Genomic DNA, 17222 nt, shown 5'->3' with positions numbered 1-17222 from the left:
GAAATCGTGGATGCTGCATCCATCCCAATGAAAACCCTGCTAATTTAGGCGAGACTACACCATCATCTGTGATGGTCCTAGGGGAGCATCACTGCCCCTGGCTGGAGTATGTTGTTCATCCCTGAAGGCGGCATTAATGCTGAACAATATCTACAGATCTTGAGGAAACGTGTGTCACCACTCAGACACCCAACATCTTCTTAAGGCAAAGTCTTGCTTATTTCAGTGTCGCAGTGCCAAACCACATTCTGCCTGTACTGCAGCTCTTTAAAAACATCCGCAGCATTATGAAACTGAAAATATAACAAAGGACGTGCTCTCTTTTGTCTCTCTGCAGGACTATCACCGGAGCTCGAATCACCTCATTGCCCAGTTCAGTTTGTGAGCAACTTCCAAACCTGCAGCTGCTGTGAGTCCAAACAAACTGCATCTCTGCATCATTCTGAGCACTGAGGTCAAGCCGAAGGTGGTCCGTGAAGTCCCGCGCTTCATCTGGGCACCATTCGTTTCTGTCCATTGTATCATATCTGTTGATGCTTCATTTGCTTTTTTTTTTTTTTTAACATCCTGCCTTGCATGCTCGAAGCTGCTGTGATGTGTTCAGTGTGCGTAGGAAATTGCAGTGCTGACAGCTTCAACTCGCTCTCTCTGCAGAGATCTCTCCTATAATCAGATCCAGACTCTTCCCAGCTTCTCTGGCTGCGAGAGCATCCGAAAAATGTGAGTTTCATGTTCATTTTATATTTAATTAATCTGTTCTTATTCATGTTTTATTGCCTTTTTTTGGATCGGATATAGCTTATTTTTTGGTCTGTAAAGCCTTTAAGTCACAGTGATTAAATCTGAAGTTACCATAACAATCAATAAAGTACAGACAGCTGTGCATTATGGGAATAATTAGCACCCTCGCAGTCCATTTCTGACCAATCAGGTCATTCAGGAAACACTTGCTGTAAAACATTCATTAAAGTGATGTAATGGAAACAACCTTAGCTGATATGTGTGTGCATGTATGCTGTTTTTGTGAGTTTTGGAACTTGTGAGGACATTTTGTACAGTCAAAGCTGAGACGTGTCTTCAAAGCACTGGTAGAGGCTTCAGATTTGGGGGGATTCAGGTTTGATCAAGTGGTAACCCCCCCCCTGCAGTTCCTCTAATGTCCATTTGAGGCTCTTTGTGAAAGTGAGTCAGTTTCCAAAGCCTCCATTGTTAAACTATCCAGAGCAGAAATAAACATTCACCCCTTCATAATGACGGTATCGGGGGAAGAGGGTGACACATTTAACTCTCTGACCAATAATATGACTGCTGTGTGATTAATTTGCACCAACAGACCCTCCAGGAAGACTGAGCTCCCGTTTTTTGGGAGTGAAATTCTAGGATTTTACTGCGATGCTCCGCTGCAGCTTACAGATGCAGCGTGTGAACCACACACTTCAGTCTCTCATCCAAACCATGTTTCATTTACAGTCTGAGAGTTAAGAGATAGAAGAGATAGAAATACAAACGTGTGTGTGTGTGTGTGTGTGTGTGTGTGTGTGTGTGTGTGTGTGTGTGTGTGTGTTTCACAGTGATCTGCACCACAACGAGGTAGAAGAACTGGAGGAAAACACATTCGCTGGTCTACTATCACTACGCTCACTGTAAGCACATACACACACACACACACACACATACACACACACACACATACACACACACACACACACACACACACACACACACACACACACACACACACACACACACACACACACGCACACGCAGTAATTGGCCGGCAGATCCCGAGCGGCGATCCCTCTGTAAGTATTCCCAAATGGGACCTTAGTCATCCAGGTGGTCTGCTCGTTGACGGGACAGGTTTGATGCCATAGTTTGGAACAAAGACAAGAATCTGCACAGCACTACACCTGATACTACGGCTCACACTAACAGTACTGATACTGCTACTGCATTGTGTAATTATTCACAAATCACTCCTGCAGTGCAAACACTGCTGATGTGATTTAGGAAAAAGTTTGAATTAACAGCCACTTTGCTGCAATTTGTATTTTTGCATGTTTGTAGCTGCCACTATTTCAGCATCTCAAACTGAGGAGCGGGTCATGCCTGTCTGAACATTATGACTAATTTTATTATGGTATTATAGATGTAAGAGTATTATGTACACACTTCCTTTTTGTTCTGGGATTAAAAACAAAGAGCGCCTACACAACAGCAGAGCTCGGATCAGCAAACAGAGTTTACCAAGAGATTAAACTGGCACAACAAAACAAAGAGGGTTTGTGTGTTTGTGTGAGGGTATTAATGAGCTAAAATTTACACACACAGATAAAATCACAAGAAACTCAAAGGTCATGCCATGGAAATTGTTGTTTTTTCACATATTTCCACAAACCCTTCTGACTGGGTTGATAACCAGAAGGATATCGTAACAAAAATGAAGTTTTTCAATCATCTGTTCAATAAAAATATCAGTAGGTAAAAAGATAAAAGTAACTACATCACAGCTGGTATTTAGCAAAAATAACTTATTATAGATTTTACTGGACATTTAGAAGGCAGTGGTTGGTCATCTTTTAAATTTTGTGTGAGGATTTTAGTTCACATTTTGTGATCACATGGTTGCTGGTTTGTTTGCTAACTGCCTCTCTTTGTGTCCTGCAGTGATTTATCTTGGAACAGACTGAAATCAGTGAAGCCGAACTCATTCTCTGCTCTCCCAGCTCTCACCAAACTGTGAGTTTTTATTCATCTGCACATCTGTCGCCAGCACCATCTTTTAGCATCGTTCTTTGGGGGCCTTTCGCCTGTTTCCCTAAGTTGTAGAATTTCACAGTAAAAATGTAACTAACTGGTTTCTACACCCTTCCTTCCTCCATCTTTGCAGTGACCTGTCATCCAATCAGCTTTCTTCCCTGCCTCTGATTGGCCTGCAGAGTTTGACTCACCTGCGGCTGGCTGGAAACGAGCAGCTGATGGAGTTGATAGCTCGAGAGGATCTGCCCCGAGTCAGGTGGGCATTCACTCACAAGCAAAGGAAAATATAATTATAATGAGAGACGTCCACTTAACACTGTGATGCTGTGATGCAGGACCTCCAACATGGTCACCGGTGGGGGGGGGGGGGGGGGGCAATTTATCCGCAAATCACTCCTGCAGTGCAAACACAGCTGATGTAATTTAGGAAAAGGTTTGAATTAACAGCCACTTTGCTGCTGATTAACTCCTGCAATGTTTAGATGTGACACACACACACACACACACACACACACACACACACACACACACACACTCACACACACACACACAGAGTAATCTATCGCCTCCATGTCTGATTGAAAGCATTTAAAGGGACATTCCACTGAGCTGTGTTTGGACAGATAGAGGTGTTTATCACTTTGTGTGTGTCTGTGTGTGTGTCTGTGTGTGTGCTCAGGGTGATGGAGCTCCCTTATGCCTTCCAGTGCTGTGCTTTCATCTCCTGTGAGAGGAGAGGAGGAGGAGGAGGAGGAGGCTTGTCCTGGGAGAGAGAGGAAGCAGCAGATTCCACTGGGAGAGATGCTGCTATCCTTTCCAGCCAAGGTGAACCCCAAGATATGTGACTGTACATAAAAGATGGACGTAGCCACCCACTGGTTTGTGGGCTCCACACTTTGAAGCCCCTGTTTGAGCTTAAACTTTATGGTGACTACTATCCTTCTCTTCTTCTTGAGCCAAAAATGACCATATTTGGAGAAGAGGGTCGACTGCTAAGTTATCTGATAAGACTGGCAGGCTTGGTTAGCAAGCTGCATTCATAAATAACAGACCAAAACTGGAGCACAGACTTCTTGGACAGTCTGTTAGTACAACTAACCACACAGCAGCCACATTATTTTATTACAGATAATTACATTAAAAATGCTCCAAACGGCTCCAACAGCACAAACACAGCCAAGAGGTCCAGTTCAGGGACTCCAGTTAATGGAGGTGAGCCCTAATAGACTGCTAGCATGTCCCTAATTATACAATTTATACAATAAGCCTTAATTCAACCTCCATACAATTGTAGTGAAAATGGACATTGGCTATAGAGACAAAACAGTTTTTTGAAGCAGGCTGTAAATGTTTATTTCTGCTGTAACGTTGGACATTATAACACGGGAGATTATGGGCACTCATTTTTGGAACCAACCTCAAGAGGGCGCTAGAGGAACTGAAGTTTTTGGCAGAGGTCTCCATTACAGTATTTTACCCACAGAAAACTCAGGATAGATCCTTTGGGATGGGCTTAGATCATGAGATCTTATTATTTTGTTTATTGTACTTCAAAACAACAACATGGAGCTTATTAAGCATTCATGCAAAGGAAGAATCTGAGGCACTGTTCTACACTGAAGGCCAGCCCTAAAATTTCATTCAGGTCATCATTTTTCATCATTAGATACAAAAATGTTGTGAAAACTTAGGTCACAGTGGAAAGCAGGTAATAAATGGCTGGAAAATGGAAAGTTCCACAGCTTTACGTAATATTAAATATGAGGTATAATCAAAATGTTCCTGGAACAGGACCATAAAAATAAAACTTACCAGTTTCAAATTTGACTGATTGCCAGTTCAAATCTGTTTTCTTAGCTAAACGACTTCCAGCACGCAGGAAACACACAAGCAGCTCTGCATATGCTGATCCTTGTTTTTCCACTTAAAAGAACACCGTGTCTCTGCAGTGGATCAGGACTGGGAAGATTTTCTGATGGAGATGGAAGATGAGCCCAAACCTCAACACTCTGTTCACTGCAGCCCGACACCAGGTACCAAAAAAAAAAACCCCATGCCTGTAAAACACAAGAAAACACACATCTGCAATATGAAATGAAGGAAGCACCACTCTGAAATGGATTTGATTTATTCAGGAGTTACTGATTCACAGTTTATTTTAGAAAATCAGGTTAACTTGACTGCAGCTCTATGATGCAGCTCTATGAATCTATTTATCTGTGAGAAAATGTATAGCTCCAAATTAATATTTTTGTATTAAAATAAGTTTATAAATTCAGAAGAGTAGCATTTAAAAAAACACCTAAATTGCAAATAAGAGCAGAGAGCCACACTTTTTGGATTATGGTCATTTGTATGAAATCGATATCTTAGTTATTGTTATCTGAGGGCGCTGCAGGAACACATAAGCATCATTTTTAAGACTTAGAACCATAAACATTGCGTGTATAAGGACATTTAAAACATTATATTAATGGTTTATTTTCCTACAGGACCGTTCCGTCCCTGCCTCCATCTGCTCGGCAGCTGGATGATCCGCGGTGGGGTTTGGCTCATCGCAGTGATCTCATTGGTCAGCAACAGCCTCGTTGTCCTTTCAGTCTTCTTTTCTCCAGCCACCTCTGTCACGCCCCCCAAACTACTGATTGGCTTGTTGGCTCTGGTGAATGGCCTGATGGGAGTCTGGAGTGGCTGGCTGGCGGCAGTGGATGCCTGGACATTCAGCAGCTTCTGGAGGTAGGACACCAAGCCAGAAGACACTGGGGAACTGTGGAAGTCTTGAGATTGTGGAGGAACCTAGAGGGCTCTGGGTATTCTTAAAGCACTGTGGAATTTAGGAGATCCTAGGATCATGGATTTGGGGGGGTGTATATTATTGGGAAATTGGGAATTCCATGGACTCCCTATTATGATGATTTGGGGGGAAACTGTGGCATTCTAAAAATTGAGGAAATGATGAACAATTGATTTGAGAGACTCTCAAAAACAGTAAGTGTAGTGAGGATTATGAAGATGGTGAGAAGTGTGGAAATAGTTGGTTCAGCAGTTTAATCTGTGGTAGATTTGAAGAGTGGTACCAGAGGTGTTCGGACTGTGCTCAGTGTTTTGCTATTGTGTGTTGCAGGTACGGGGCAAAGTGGGAGAGCAGTTTCCTGTGCCGACTCAGTGGCTTCCTTTGCGTGTTTGCGTCGCAGACCGGCCTCTTCTTGCTGACTGTTGCTGCTCTGGAGCGATGCCTGACCGCCACCGTAGGACACAGCAAAACTGCTGGCAGCAGCGGTGAGGAAGCATTTACGTGGACTCACCAGCTGTTATTCACCCTACACACAAACATTATTGTGTCTGCCACTCAAAACTGCAAAGTAGACTTTTACACAGACAACACTATGCCAAAATCATAACGTACATTTTTATGCAGATGACACATTTCTATATGCATAAACATCAGGCTGCTTGACAAATTTGAGCAAACTCACAAAGACAAAAACTAAAGATATTTTTGTATATTGTTGATTTTAGTTAGGTTTGGTGTTTAGTTTGTTTGCAGTTAGTGGGGGTTGGGTTCATTCTAAAATCGCCCATACGTGTGAATATGAGTGCGAATGGTTGTCTGTCTCTGGCAGTGGATAATAAAAATAACCTAACAGACATTTTTTACTAAAACCGATCTTTCACAGCTCATCTGTACTTTAATTTGAATATCTGACTTCAACATTTACTTAGTAATGTTGGCCTGTAATAATAACTGCAACCTTTCTAATGTCATTTCAGCCGTAACATATCTTTGGGTGCAGACTGGATACAGTCTTAAAATATACACATTGATATCAAGCACGTGTTGTTCTATATTTTCACCTGCCAGAATTCAGACACTCTTGAAGATGATTTCTGATTTCACTTCTTTTTCATGCAGGTCACTCTCCATTGCCGTTGTTCATCCGTGTTTCCATCTGTCTGTGTTTCCTGTTGGGCGTCACCGTCACAATGCCCTCCCTGGTGGCCGGACACAGTAGCACATCCCTCTGTTTGCCACTGCCTTCCTCATCATCATCATCCTCCCTGGCCTTCTCCGTCTCCCTGGTGCTCTTCGACTCGCTCTGCTTCCTCCTCATGACGCTCGCCTACACACATCTCTACTGTCGCGCCCACAAGGCTCCGCCCAGCTCAGAGGAGGAGGCGGCACTGACACGACACGTGGCCTGGCTGCTTTTCTCCGACTGCCTCCTCTACCTCCCTGTTGCCTTCCTCACCTTCTCCTCCCTGCTGCGCCTCCCTGCCGCCGGACCAGAGGCAGCGAAAGGGGTGCTGCTGCTCGTGGCACCGCTCCCAGCCTGTGTCAACCCACTACTCTACCTCCTCTTCAACCCACTCGCCAGGGAGGAACTGGCAGCGCTGGCCAAACGTACCTGCAAGGGTGTGGTGCTACCGAAGCTACACAGGGCAGGAGGAGCAGGGGGGCGAGCTGGAGGAGGTCTGAGGCCACGCACACTGGATTCAACATATGATGAGGATGCAGAGAAACAGTCATGTGACTCAACACAGGTGCTGGTACTTATTGGAGGTGTAAAAGAAGAGGAGGAGGAAGTGGGGCAAGGACGAGCAAGGAGTGACGCACAACATTCAGCAATGTTTGTTGCTCCGATTCAATAAACTCAACACAAAAGGTTTCAAGTCTCACTTGACAAAAGCCAAATATGTGAACGTTGTGCCGGACGGTCACTGTACAATCAAACAGGCACCTGATTGGCTGTAATTTAATACAATGTAAAGTATTAAGTGCATTAAAACAGAAGAACAAAGCCCTATTTGGTTGGGATTTCTTCATGTAGAGAAATTGGGTGATTTCGTTTAACCTGCTCTGAGCAGTGATTGTTGTGAATCATTTTCCACACCTATCCCAGGTCCTGTTTTAACACCTCAACCACCATTTGGATGGGTTGCATGCATAGATTGTATGGAAGCAATGCACAGACACAGGTACCTGCTAAAAGGTGATAAGTAACATCTAAATAAATCCTAGAATTTCACCCACAAAAACTGGAGCTCAGACTAATTGGATACTGAAAAAACCTTAAGATCGTGAAGATTTTAGGGAAACACTTAAGAAAATTCTGTGGGTTTTGTTTGTGCTTCTGACCCAACTTCATGAGGTGTACATTACAGGGACCAGAGGGAATATTTTACCTCTGCCTAATTTTAATGTCCGGTCCAAATGGGGCTCAAATCAGTGACATTTAAATATAGTCACAAGTGAATTTCAGAGGTTCTGAAAAAACAGAAAATAAAAATAATGAAAACTGTCCTCAGAGGGCACATCAAGGCTCCAGCCCAGCCTTTGTCAGGTGAGACAAAACCAACACACATTCATACAGTATGTATAATCCACAGCAGACTGACTGATGGGACTGTGAGGCAGCAAATGTAGCAGAGGATGGTGAAGGTGAAGGGTGCTCACCGTAAACTCACCAGGAATTTCTGTTGTATACTTTTCTCTCTCCATCATCTTTTTTTGTTTTCTGCAGCAAACTGTCCAGTAAAGACAAAAAAAAGCTGAGACGTAGGAGAAGATGGAACATGTGCTTGGTCCCTTATTGGTGAATCCTGGGCTTCTGACCAGGACACACACACACACACACACACACACACACACACACACACACACACACACACACACACACACACACACACACACACACAGGCATTATGAAGGGTGTAAATTCAGCAGCTTTTATTTTGAAATGTGACACAATTTACAGCGCAGTGTTACCAAATGTTGCCTCACATGCTGCTGGTAACAGCTCGTGTTTTTGCGAGTGTGTGTGAAAAGTGGAACATCCATGTGGGAATCAGGAGACAAAGAGCTGAAGCTCATGTTCAGCTGGGAAAAGAAACTGGTCCTCTCACCTGGCTCAACTATCAGCATCACTTCCTGTGTCCACTCCTAGAATTAAAGTAGACCTGTTCCTTTTCCTTGTTTCCTGTCATAGACAGTACCAGGCAAAAGTTTGGACACACCCTCTAATTCAGGGGTTTTCCAGTATTTAGAAATTGTCTGCATTGTAGATTAATACTAAAGTCATCTATGAAGAAATTCATATAGAATTATTTATTAAACAAAAAAATTTTAAACAAAACCAGAATATGAGGCAGTCACCTGGAATGGCTTTCAGTTAACAGCTGTGCCTGTCAAGAGTTAATTTCTTGAGTTTCGTGCCCTCTTAATGTGTTTGCGACGATCAGTTGTGTTGTGAACAGGTAAAGCTGGTATACAGTGAACAGTCCTGTTTCAGTAATGATCTAATCCATATTAAGGCAAGAACGACTCAACTAGTAAAGTAAAAAGACAGTCCATCATTACTTTAAGAAATGAAGGTCAGTCAATCCAACAAATTTCAAGAACTTTGAAAGTGTCCTCAAGTGGAGTCGCAAAGATCATCAAACGTTATGATGAAACTGGCTCTCATCAGGACTCCCCCAGGAGAGGAAGACCAGGAGTTCCCTCTGTAACAGGATAAGTTCATCAGAGTTACCAGAAACAGCAAGTTAATGCCACCAGATAAGTTAATGCTTCACAGAGTTCAACTAGTGCACACATCTCAACATCAGCTGTTCAGAGAAGACTGCATGAATCTGGACTTTATGCTTGAATTGCTCCAAAGAAGACACTTCTAAGGAGGAACAACAAGAGGAAGAGAATGGTTTGGACCAAGGAATGGACATTAGACCAGTGGGAGTCTGTCCTTTGGTCTGATGAGTCCAAATCTGAGATTTATGGTTCCAAACACCATCATGTCTCTGTATGATGCAGGAAAGTTGATTTGGTTTCTACACTTGTAGTTCCCACCATGAAGTATGGAGGAGGAAGTGTGATGGTATGGGGGTGCTTTTCTGGTGACACTGTCGGCGATTTATTCAAAATCCAAGGAACACTTACCCAGCACGGCTACCACAGCATCCTGCAGCAACATCCCATCTGGTTTGAGCTTAGTGGGACCATCATTTGTTTTTCAACAGGACAATGACCCCAAACACACCTCCAGGCTCTGTAAGGGCTATTTGACCAGGAAAGAGGGTGATGGAGTGCTGCATCAGATGACCTGGCCTCCACAATCATCTGATCTAAACCCAGCTGAGATGGTTTGGGATGAGTTGGACCGCAGAGTGAAGGCAAAGCAGCCAACAGGTGCTCAGCACCTCTGGGAACTCCTTCAAGACTGTTGGAGAACTATTTCAGGTGATGACCTCATGAAGCTGATGGAGAGAAAGCCAAGAGTGTTTTTTTAAGTTCACTGCATGATTCCTTGTGTGTTCCTTCATAGTCTGAATGACTTCAGTATTAATTTATGTGGGGAAAAATTAGAGGTGTGAGAAGGTGTGTCCAAACTTTTGACTGGGACTGTATCTCCTCTTCTAGTGATGAACGTTCCTACTGAACTGGCCAAGCTTTCAAATTATGAGATCGGAATATTGAATGTACCAGTGTGAGCAAAAAGCTCAGTGACCCTGAAACAAGATGAGCTTCAGGCTGGGCCATCAAAACGTCTCGTGTGAGTTAACACCTCATACATGATTAATAATCACAGTGTCTGCAGCTTTAAAGGCTAACACTGCTAGCATGCTGTAAATGAGAGGCAACATCTGGTGTGCCGCCAAAATGTTTCAGGTGGAATTCATGCTGTAGACCGTGTGTTCCCGGTGGTTAGTGCTTAAATATTAAAAGACTTTGGCTCATAGGAATAACCAAACAGAAAGCTGAGGGTGGAGAAATGTACCATCAGGGGTGTAGCTCACACTAAACACACTAAATCTGAAAAAGTGTGTCGTCCCTTTCTGTTTGAGCCTTTTCTGCTGTCTCCATTTCACACTTTTAACTTTCCAAATGGGTTTAAATTAGTAAGATCGGACCTCAAACACCTTCAGTAAGCAGGAGCGTTACACTTCCTGTTTTGTGGACTAAGGAAACATCATATTAACCAGATTCTACATGCGTGACTGTGTGTGTGTGTGTGTGTGTGTGTGTGTGTGTGTGTGTGTGTGTGTGTGTGTGTGTGTGTGTGTGTGTGTGTGTGTGTGTGTGTACGTACAGTAAATGCGTGTGCATATTGTTGTAAATACAAGCTACTGTGACAATCCCTTTTTCCTTTTTGTGCAGACTGTGAGAAATCTTTAATGTTTTTCCATTTTGGCCCCATATCAAGATTTGATTTTCTTCTGAATTTAATTTATACTGTTGTAAATATGTACCTCCATGAGCCAGAGTATTATTAAACTATCATTTCAATCCGTCCATCCATTTAAAAAAAAAAAGTTATTTAATATCAGGCTGTCTACCTGTCAGTCAAAGGTGCCACACCCCTAATAATGCAAACTTTGAGACTTAATATAACTTAAACAGATGGGCTATGAAAAAATTCCCCTCCCAGTTGTTATGAAGAGTGAAATTAGCTATAGAGACCAAAGCAGTTTTTGCATCAGGCTGTAAACATGTTTATTTCTAAGTTGGACATTTTATCATGGGAGTCTGTGGGGACGGACTCACTGCTGCAGCCTCGTGTGGACGTTAGAGGAACTGCAGTTTTCAGGCCATGAAGCTGCTGCTTGGTTTCACCTTCCAAACAATCTAAGATGTAAATTAAATGACTGCATGTAAACTGGGCTTAAGACAATCATACAGCCTGGAAACTTGTTTTCTGCATGCATTTAAATGTTTAATTAATGTAACCATGTTGCATGATCATGTCTGCATCCTGCATAATCTGCATGAACTTTTACCCAAATTCAGTGTGAGCTTGAGAGGGAAAAACAAGATAAATACAATCACTGCATTTCTTTTCTCTTTTGTAACAATTTGACTCCATCATGTAAAAAAAAAATTAAAATGTGGGCAGTGTCTCTGGCTCCGCCCACCACATGCAGGTGTAGTACCAGAGCAAATTTAACAAAAAAAGAAAAAACAAAGCATGACTGTTTGAATGTTCGCTCTTCCTCTGACCAGCACTTAAAATAAATAAAAATAAATAAAAAATAAGTTTATAAGTTTTCTTAAAACCTGAACATTTCAAACTTTGTCCCGTCACCTGATTTCTGGTCATCTTGTAAACTTTTGTAAAATATTTGAGTGTTTTTGATTTAGTTTGTAATACTGAGGATGAAGTTTTAGTTTGTGACATGAATAAAGTGTTTGGCTGAAACTGCACTGAGATATTGCTGTTTGTTTGTTTGTTTTTCACCAGAAAGAACAGAAAAAAACTGACTCAAACATATGTGCATTATATTTAGACAGAGCCAAGACAGAAACCTGTGGGAACCTATCCTCTGAGTCTCACCCACAGCCACACAGCCAGAACCTCAGGGGAGCAGCGGCTGCTGGATGGAGACCCAGGGGTGCCATAAACTGTATATAAAAGACAGCAGCCACTGTGGCGGCCCCCATGGGTTGACTTTTTGACGCTTCAGTGTTAGTGTTTTGGAGCTCAGATTTTTTTTGGACGCCTGTTAGTACAATGAACGCCATATTACTGGTCAGATAATTGCATTAAAAAGTTTCCAATAGCACAAACACAGGTCAGCTAGCAGCTACAGCCGCCTGTGTCACCATCCACCTGTCAGTCAAAGACTCCACACCCCGAAATTTAAGTACCATCTGTATTCAAACAATCCCATATACAGATATAAAGGCTTAAATTAAGACCAAACCAATTTTGTGTATCAGGCTGTAAACATGTTTATTTCTGCTGTAAAGTCTGTGGGGACTCACTGCTGCAGCCTCTGGTGGGCATTAGAGGAACTGCAGTCTTTAGTATCTCCATGATGGCTTCAGCTTTCAGCTGTGGGGGTTGATTTGGTGGTTGAAAAGCACCAGCCCCACACAAAGACCCACAATGCAAAATAAAAAAACAGAATAAAATAAATAAATATATAAGGTCAATCAGCTGCAACACCTTTGGAGGTTTACTCAATCAATGACGATGTGTTGCGTCAAGTCAGTGTGAGAGCTCCAATCAGAGTGCTTTTTTTGCGATTACCAAACCTGACTATTATTAATATGATTTGTGCTTCAGTTAATAATATTCATCTTATCAAATTAAATACACCAAGCATGCCTCAGATCAGCAGTGAGTCAGCTGTACTGACAGATATTTGATTGATTGATATTTGATTCTTCCGTTAATTTACTCAGAAACTGACGTCTTTACAGCAAAGCTCAGAGTGAAGTTGGGGAAAGTTGGGAGTACAATATTTTTCTGTGAAGCGACGTATAAATCAGCGTTTTACAGGATAACTGGAATAATGTGTGTCAAATCTGCACTTCAGTCCCAGAGTCGAGGATTTGGTGACATTGTTGATCTTTAATGAATGACTCCACCGGCGTCACTGATGACGGATATTCACAGCTGACTGAAGCTGTTGGAGCAGAAGCTGCTGAGGCGGAAAAAGAGGTCGAGATTTTTTCCCAGTCTTTTCTGCTCATGTGGAACGATGACTCTACAACGACGACCACAGAGCGCGCTCAGCTCCACGTGGATCTGTGTCTAAACTTAAAACCCAATTTTAGGCCAAATGAGTCACAGGAGTCTGTGATTCAGACTCACTGACTGAAGGATGATGATGAGGATGATGATACGGATGAATCATAGCACGGAGACTTTGATTTTACACACTGAAGATTTTGTCAGAGGATCTGAGTTAACACAAATGTTGATGAGTCGCCTTTTAGTCTCCAACTTCTTCACTGACCTTACAAATCAGTCCAGACCTGCTGCAGGTGTTCACTGACTGAGCGGTTTCTGAGGGACCCCACGCTGGCACCACGCTGGGCTGTCACAGAGCTGCAGCGATTTTTCATTTCTTTCACATCATTTTGCATCTTTTGGTAATTTTGTGCATTTTTGGTGTAGTTTTGTATCATTTTTGCATTACTTTGCTCTTGTGGCTATTATGTATTTTATTAACTGAAACATTTTTTTCATACACTGGTCGATTTTAAGATTTTGGCCTTTTTTGGTTCGACAGACTTTCAACTGAATGGAATGAAATTTGGGGCGTTTACTTGACTGCACACTGTGTATTGGATGTTTATGCAAATTGGAATAAAGCATTTAAGAAAATTTGAAATCAATCATTTTCTCCGTGTAAATAAATACTTTCATGCTGATATCTCTTACTTAAAAACTAGTTTCCACTAAAAATAAAATTTTACTCCACACTGTTTATTCAAAATGATATTTTTTCCCTCATACTCTGAGCCAGAAATCTCCACTTCAGCATTGCTTACACAACTAAATTTTCCTTGTTTATTTTTATACTCTCGATAGCCGGGAATCAGTCTGCCAGGGCCTCCGCCTTTGGCCACCGCCCGACACACAATGCACCCGACCCCTACGACGCCTCCTGTGGGAGGTGGGCCTACAGGACAGAGGAGGCCCTGGGGCAGACCCAGGACACGCTGGAGAGATTATATCTCTCGGCTGGCCTGGGAACGCCTTGGGGTCCCCCCAGATGAGATGGTGGAGGTGGCTGGGGAGAGGGAGGTCTGGGCTTGTCTGCTTAGGCTGCTGCCCCGTGACCCGACCCTGGATAAGTGGAAGAAAATAGATGGATGGATATTGTTATATTCACTAAACTCTATATTCTGACATCAATTTATCCATTTCCTGCTGCAGCCGTCTCCATCAGCTCCTCTGATGGCAAACTGAGACACGATCTCTCCAGCGTGTCCTGCGGCAGGCCTAGGGTCTCCTCTTAGTTGGGCATACCCAAAACATCTCACAAAGGTGGCATCCAGGAGACATCCCAGTCAGATGCTGAAGCATCTCAACTGGTTCCTTTCAGTGTGGAGGAGGAACAGTTCTACTCTGAGCCACTCCTGAATGACTGAGCTCCTCACAGTCATCTCAAAGCACTTAGTATTTGTAAGAGACCACCACAATGATCAGGTGATGCTCTGTGAGCAAGCACACAGTGACAGTGGGAAGGAGGAACTCCCTTTTAACAGGAAGCTCTGGCAGCTCCTGGGTTAGGTGTTGGTTCAGCTGGGGTGACAGGAAGGATCAGACAGAAAACAGGAGCACAGGTGCTCAAAAATCACTCAACTGTAGAACTCTTCACTCCACTCGTTTTCTTTCTTTCCTCTAGCTGAAATATGAATTCATTTGAGAAGATATCAATATGACTGAAATTTCCTGAAAACCCGAGAATGACTGTTCCACAAAGTGATGGACACGTTCTTAATACATCCATCTGACAGAGGTCTACATCACCAGAGATTCTGATTGGACGTTGCAGAAAGGTGAGGCCTACCTCTTAATTAACACGCCCTTCAGCAGTGTAAGCCTGACTCCCAGCTGAGTTGGACTGGATAGGCAGTGGGAGGCTGTGGGCACAGACAGGAAGTGGGCCTCTGAGTTTGTTAAACATCCTGAACCACGTGCGCATTTTTGGGTCTTTGAAATCACTTTTTATTCCTAAAAACATGGCGAGTTTTTTTTTTTTTCCTGACAAAAACCAGAATCCCCTCTGCAAACGCTGTCGACTAACAGATCAACAAAAACCTGTCTTACTGTAATCAGCGGGTGAGTTTCCATGGTGACATTTAAATGAGTTTAAATGAGGTCTGCTGATGACCCACCTGCGCAGACGGTGATCAGAGAGCAGCCTCAGGTGCTTCACGGCTCTGGTTCGAGGTTCAGCAACGAGAGCATTTTGTGTTTCATTAAAGTTTCTGCGTCTGTTTGAGTCAGCTGTTAGAAACTTTGTTCAGATGAGAAGAACCAGACTGAGGTGAGTCACGCTGATTATTTCTTAAAGCAATCGCACAATTACCCAGAACAAAGCGCACAGAACCGGAGCGCTGAGTCACCGTGAACTGAGGCCGAGGTGAATTTATTTAACGATCCCAGTCTGAGCAGATCATTAGGGTGTGTCTGATTCACCTTTAAGGGATTTCTAATGTTAACATTTTAATCTTGTCAGTTTAATGTTTAAACGTGACATAATTAACACATCTTTTTTTTTTTCCACAGCTCCAAACTTCAAAAAGCCATCATGACATCAGCTCGTAGTTAGTGAAGTCCTGCTGGGAAGCCTCAAGCTGACAGCATCAGCATCTTAACGCTTCAAAACCAGACTTGATGGGGTGGATATGATACCGCACAGTGATTGGCTAGTGACTTGTGACTTTCATATTTTACTAAATAGAAAACATGTTGTACTAAATAACCTTGAGCCAATACACTCACCAGGAATGTGTTCACTGAGGTCAGCAATCAGGAGCTGCCTCCTGCTGGCCAATAGAAATATTGCAGGTTCTATACTTTTCTTTTAAATCCAGAGGTGTCCACGCTTTAAATCTGCAGCATCTAAACTTTGTTTTACTCTACTGAAAACTTGTTTTTACAGACTCACCTTTTCTTAAACTCTGTACTTGTTTTAGTTTATTCAGAGCATGTTTCCTTTACTTTTGGCTGGTTAGCACCTTTTAATGTGTCACTTTTTCTCCAAATGATGAAGCACTTTGTGACTGCATACATAATAGAAATGCTACAGTTATTACTCTGACAAACTGCACTAATGTGCAGTCAGGAGAACACACACATTTTTAAGGTGGGAGGAACGTTGACTGAGTTTTTGTGGTGGCCAGCTGTAATCAAGCAGTGACATTTATCATATTTCTTTAAGCAGAACTTTTCCAGTTACAGGGCGGTGTCTGCAGCGCTCTGATTGTCTTCATAGTTTCATAGTGTGTGTGTGTGTGTGTGTGTGTGTGTGTGACCCTGCTGTAGCTTGACCTATCAGCCTATGAAGCCACATGTTGACTGAACAGAAGTCCTGCAGTCCTACAGCACCGCCTGCTGGCCAGATGGAGGCACACAGATCTGAAGTGTAACGTTACTATAATGTTACTACTTTGATTTAGTGGGGAAAAAACTTTCTACAGCCCATATTTAGCCCATACATTAGAGCACCCAGTACTCCACTTTATCAGGATCAGGCCGTGAAGCCAAAGAGAAACTAAAGTGAAATCAGGATTTACTTTTTACTGCCATCTGCTGGTCAAATGATGTAACTGCAACAGCTCAAACGTACGCTTCAAAGTTTCCATGTTGTTCCAGATTTTTAAAAATGTATTTATTTAGACGTCCAGCAAAGGTCCAGTCAGGAATTGGATGTAGGGCTCACTGCTTCAGGTATTTGCACCACTGTGGCATCAGTGGACTGCCCTCCTCACAGGTGTGGAGCGCAGTGGGACACGTGACAGCAGTGACGTCTTTTCTTGTTGTCGATCAGTACCATAACTCAGATGGTCTTGATTCATTTTGAAGGTTAAGAAGGTTTCAGACATCCGCAGAAACAGCTGTAACATTTTCTTCACAACAAATAGAAAACAGCGCCCTCTGCTGTGTGGATACTGTCATTTACAGTTTATCATGTTTCATGTTAAGGAAAAAAATGAAGCTGTGTGA

The 17222-nt window shown here is 42.8% G+C and overlaps 1 protein-coding gene across 1 annotated transcript in view; it reads left to right on the top strand.

The window, feature by feature from the left end:
• The window catches only part of LOC115773445 (leucine-rich repeat-containing G-protein coupled receptor 5), a 42805-nt gene extending 34404 nt beyond the window's left edge, over positions 1 to 8401 (top strand). Inside the window, exons 11-20 of the mRNA XM_030720186.1 lie at positions 338 to 409; positions 655 to 720; positions 1572 to 1643; positions 2668 to 2739; positions 2891 to 3016; positions 3440 to 3585; positions 4710 to 4793; positions 5253 to 5496; positions 5885 to 6039; positions 6674 to 8401. Coding sequence (XP_030576046.1) covers positions 338 to 409; positions 655 to 720; positions 1572 to 1643; positions 2668 to 2739; positions 2891 to 3016; positions 3440 to 3585; positions 4710 to 4793; positions 5253 to 5496; positions 5885 to 6039; positions 6674 to 7410 — 1774 coding nt within the window. The 3' untranslated portion in view covers positions 7411 to 8401. The remainder of the gene's footprint in view (positions 1 to 337; positions 410 to 654; positions 721 to 1571; positions 1644 to 2667; positions 2740 to 2890; positions 3017 to 3439; positions 3586 to 4709; positions 4794 to 5252; positions 5497 to 5884; positions 6040 to 6673) is intronic.
• Positions 8402 to 17222: the final 8821 nt, after the last annotated feature.

Source organism: Archocentrus centrarchus, chromosome 23 (assembly GCF_007364275.1).
Source record: "Archocentrus centrarchus isolate MPI-CPG fArcCen1 chromosome 23, fArcCen1, whole genome shotgun sequence".
Classification (NCBI taxonomy): Eukaryota; Metazoa; Chordata; class Actinopteri; order Cichliformes; family Cichlidae; genus Archocentrus; species Archocentrus centrarchus.
This window is presented reverse-complemented; position numbering and strand designations above follow the sequence as displayed.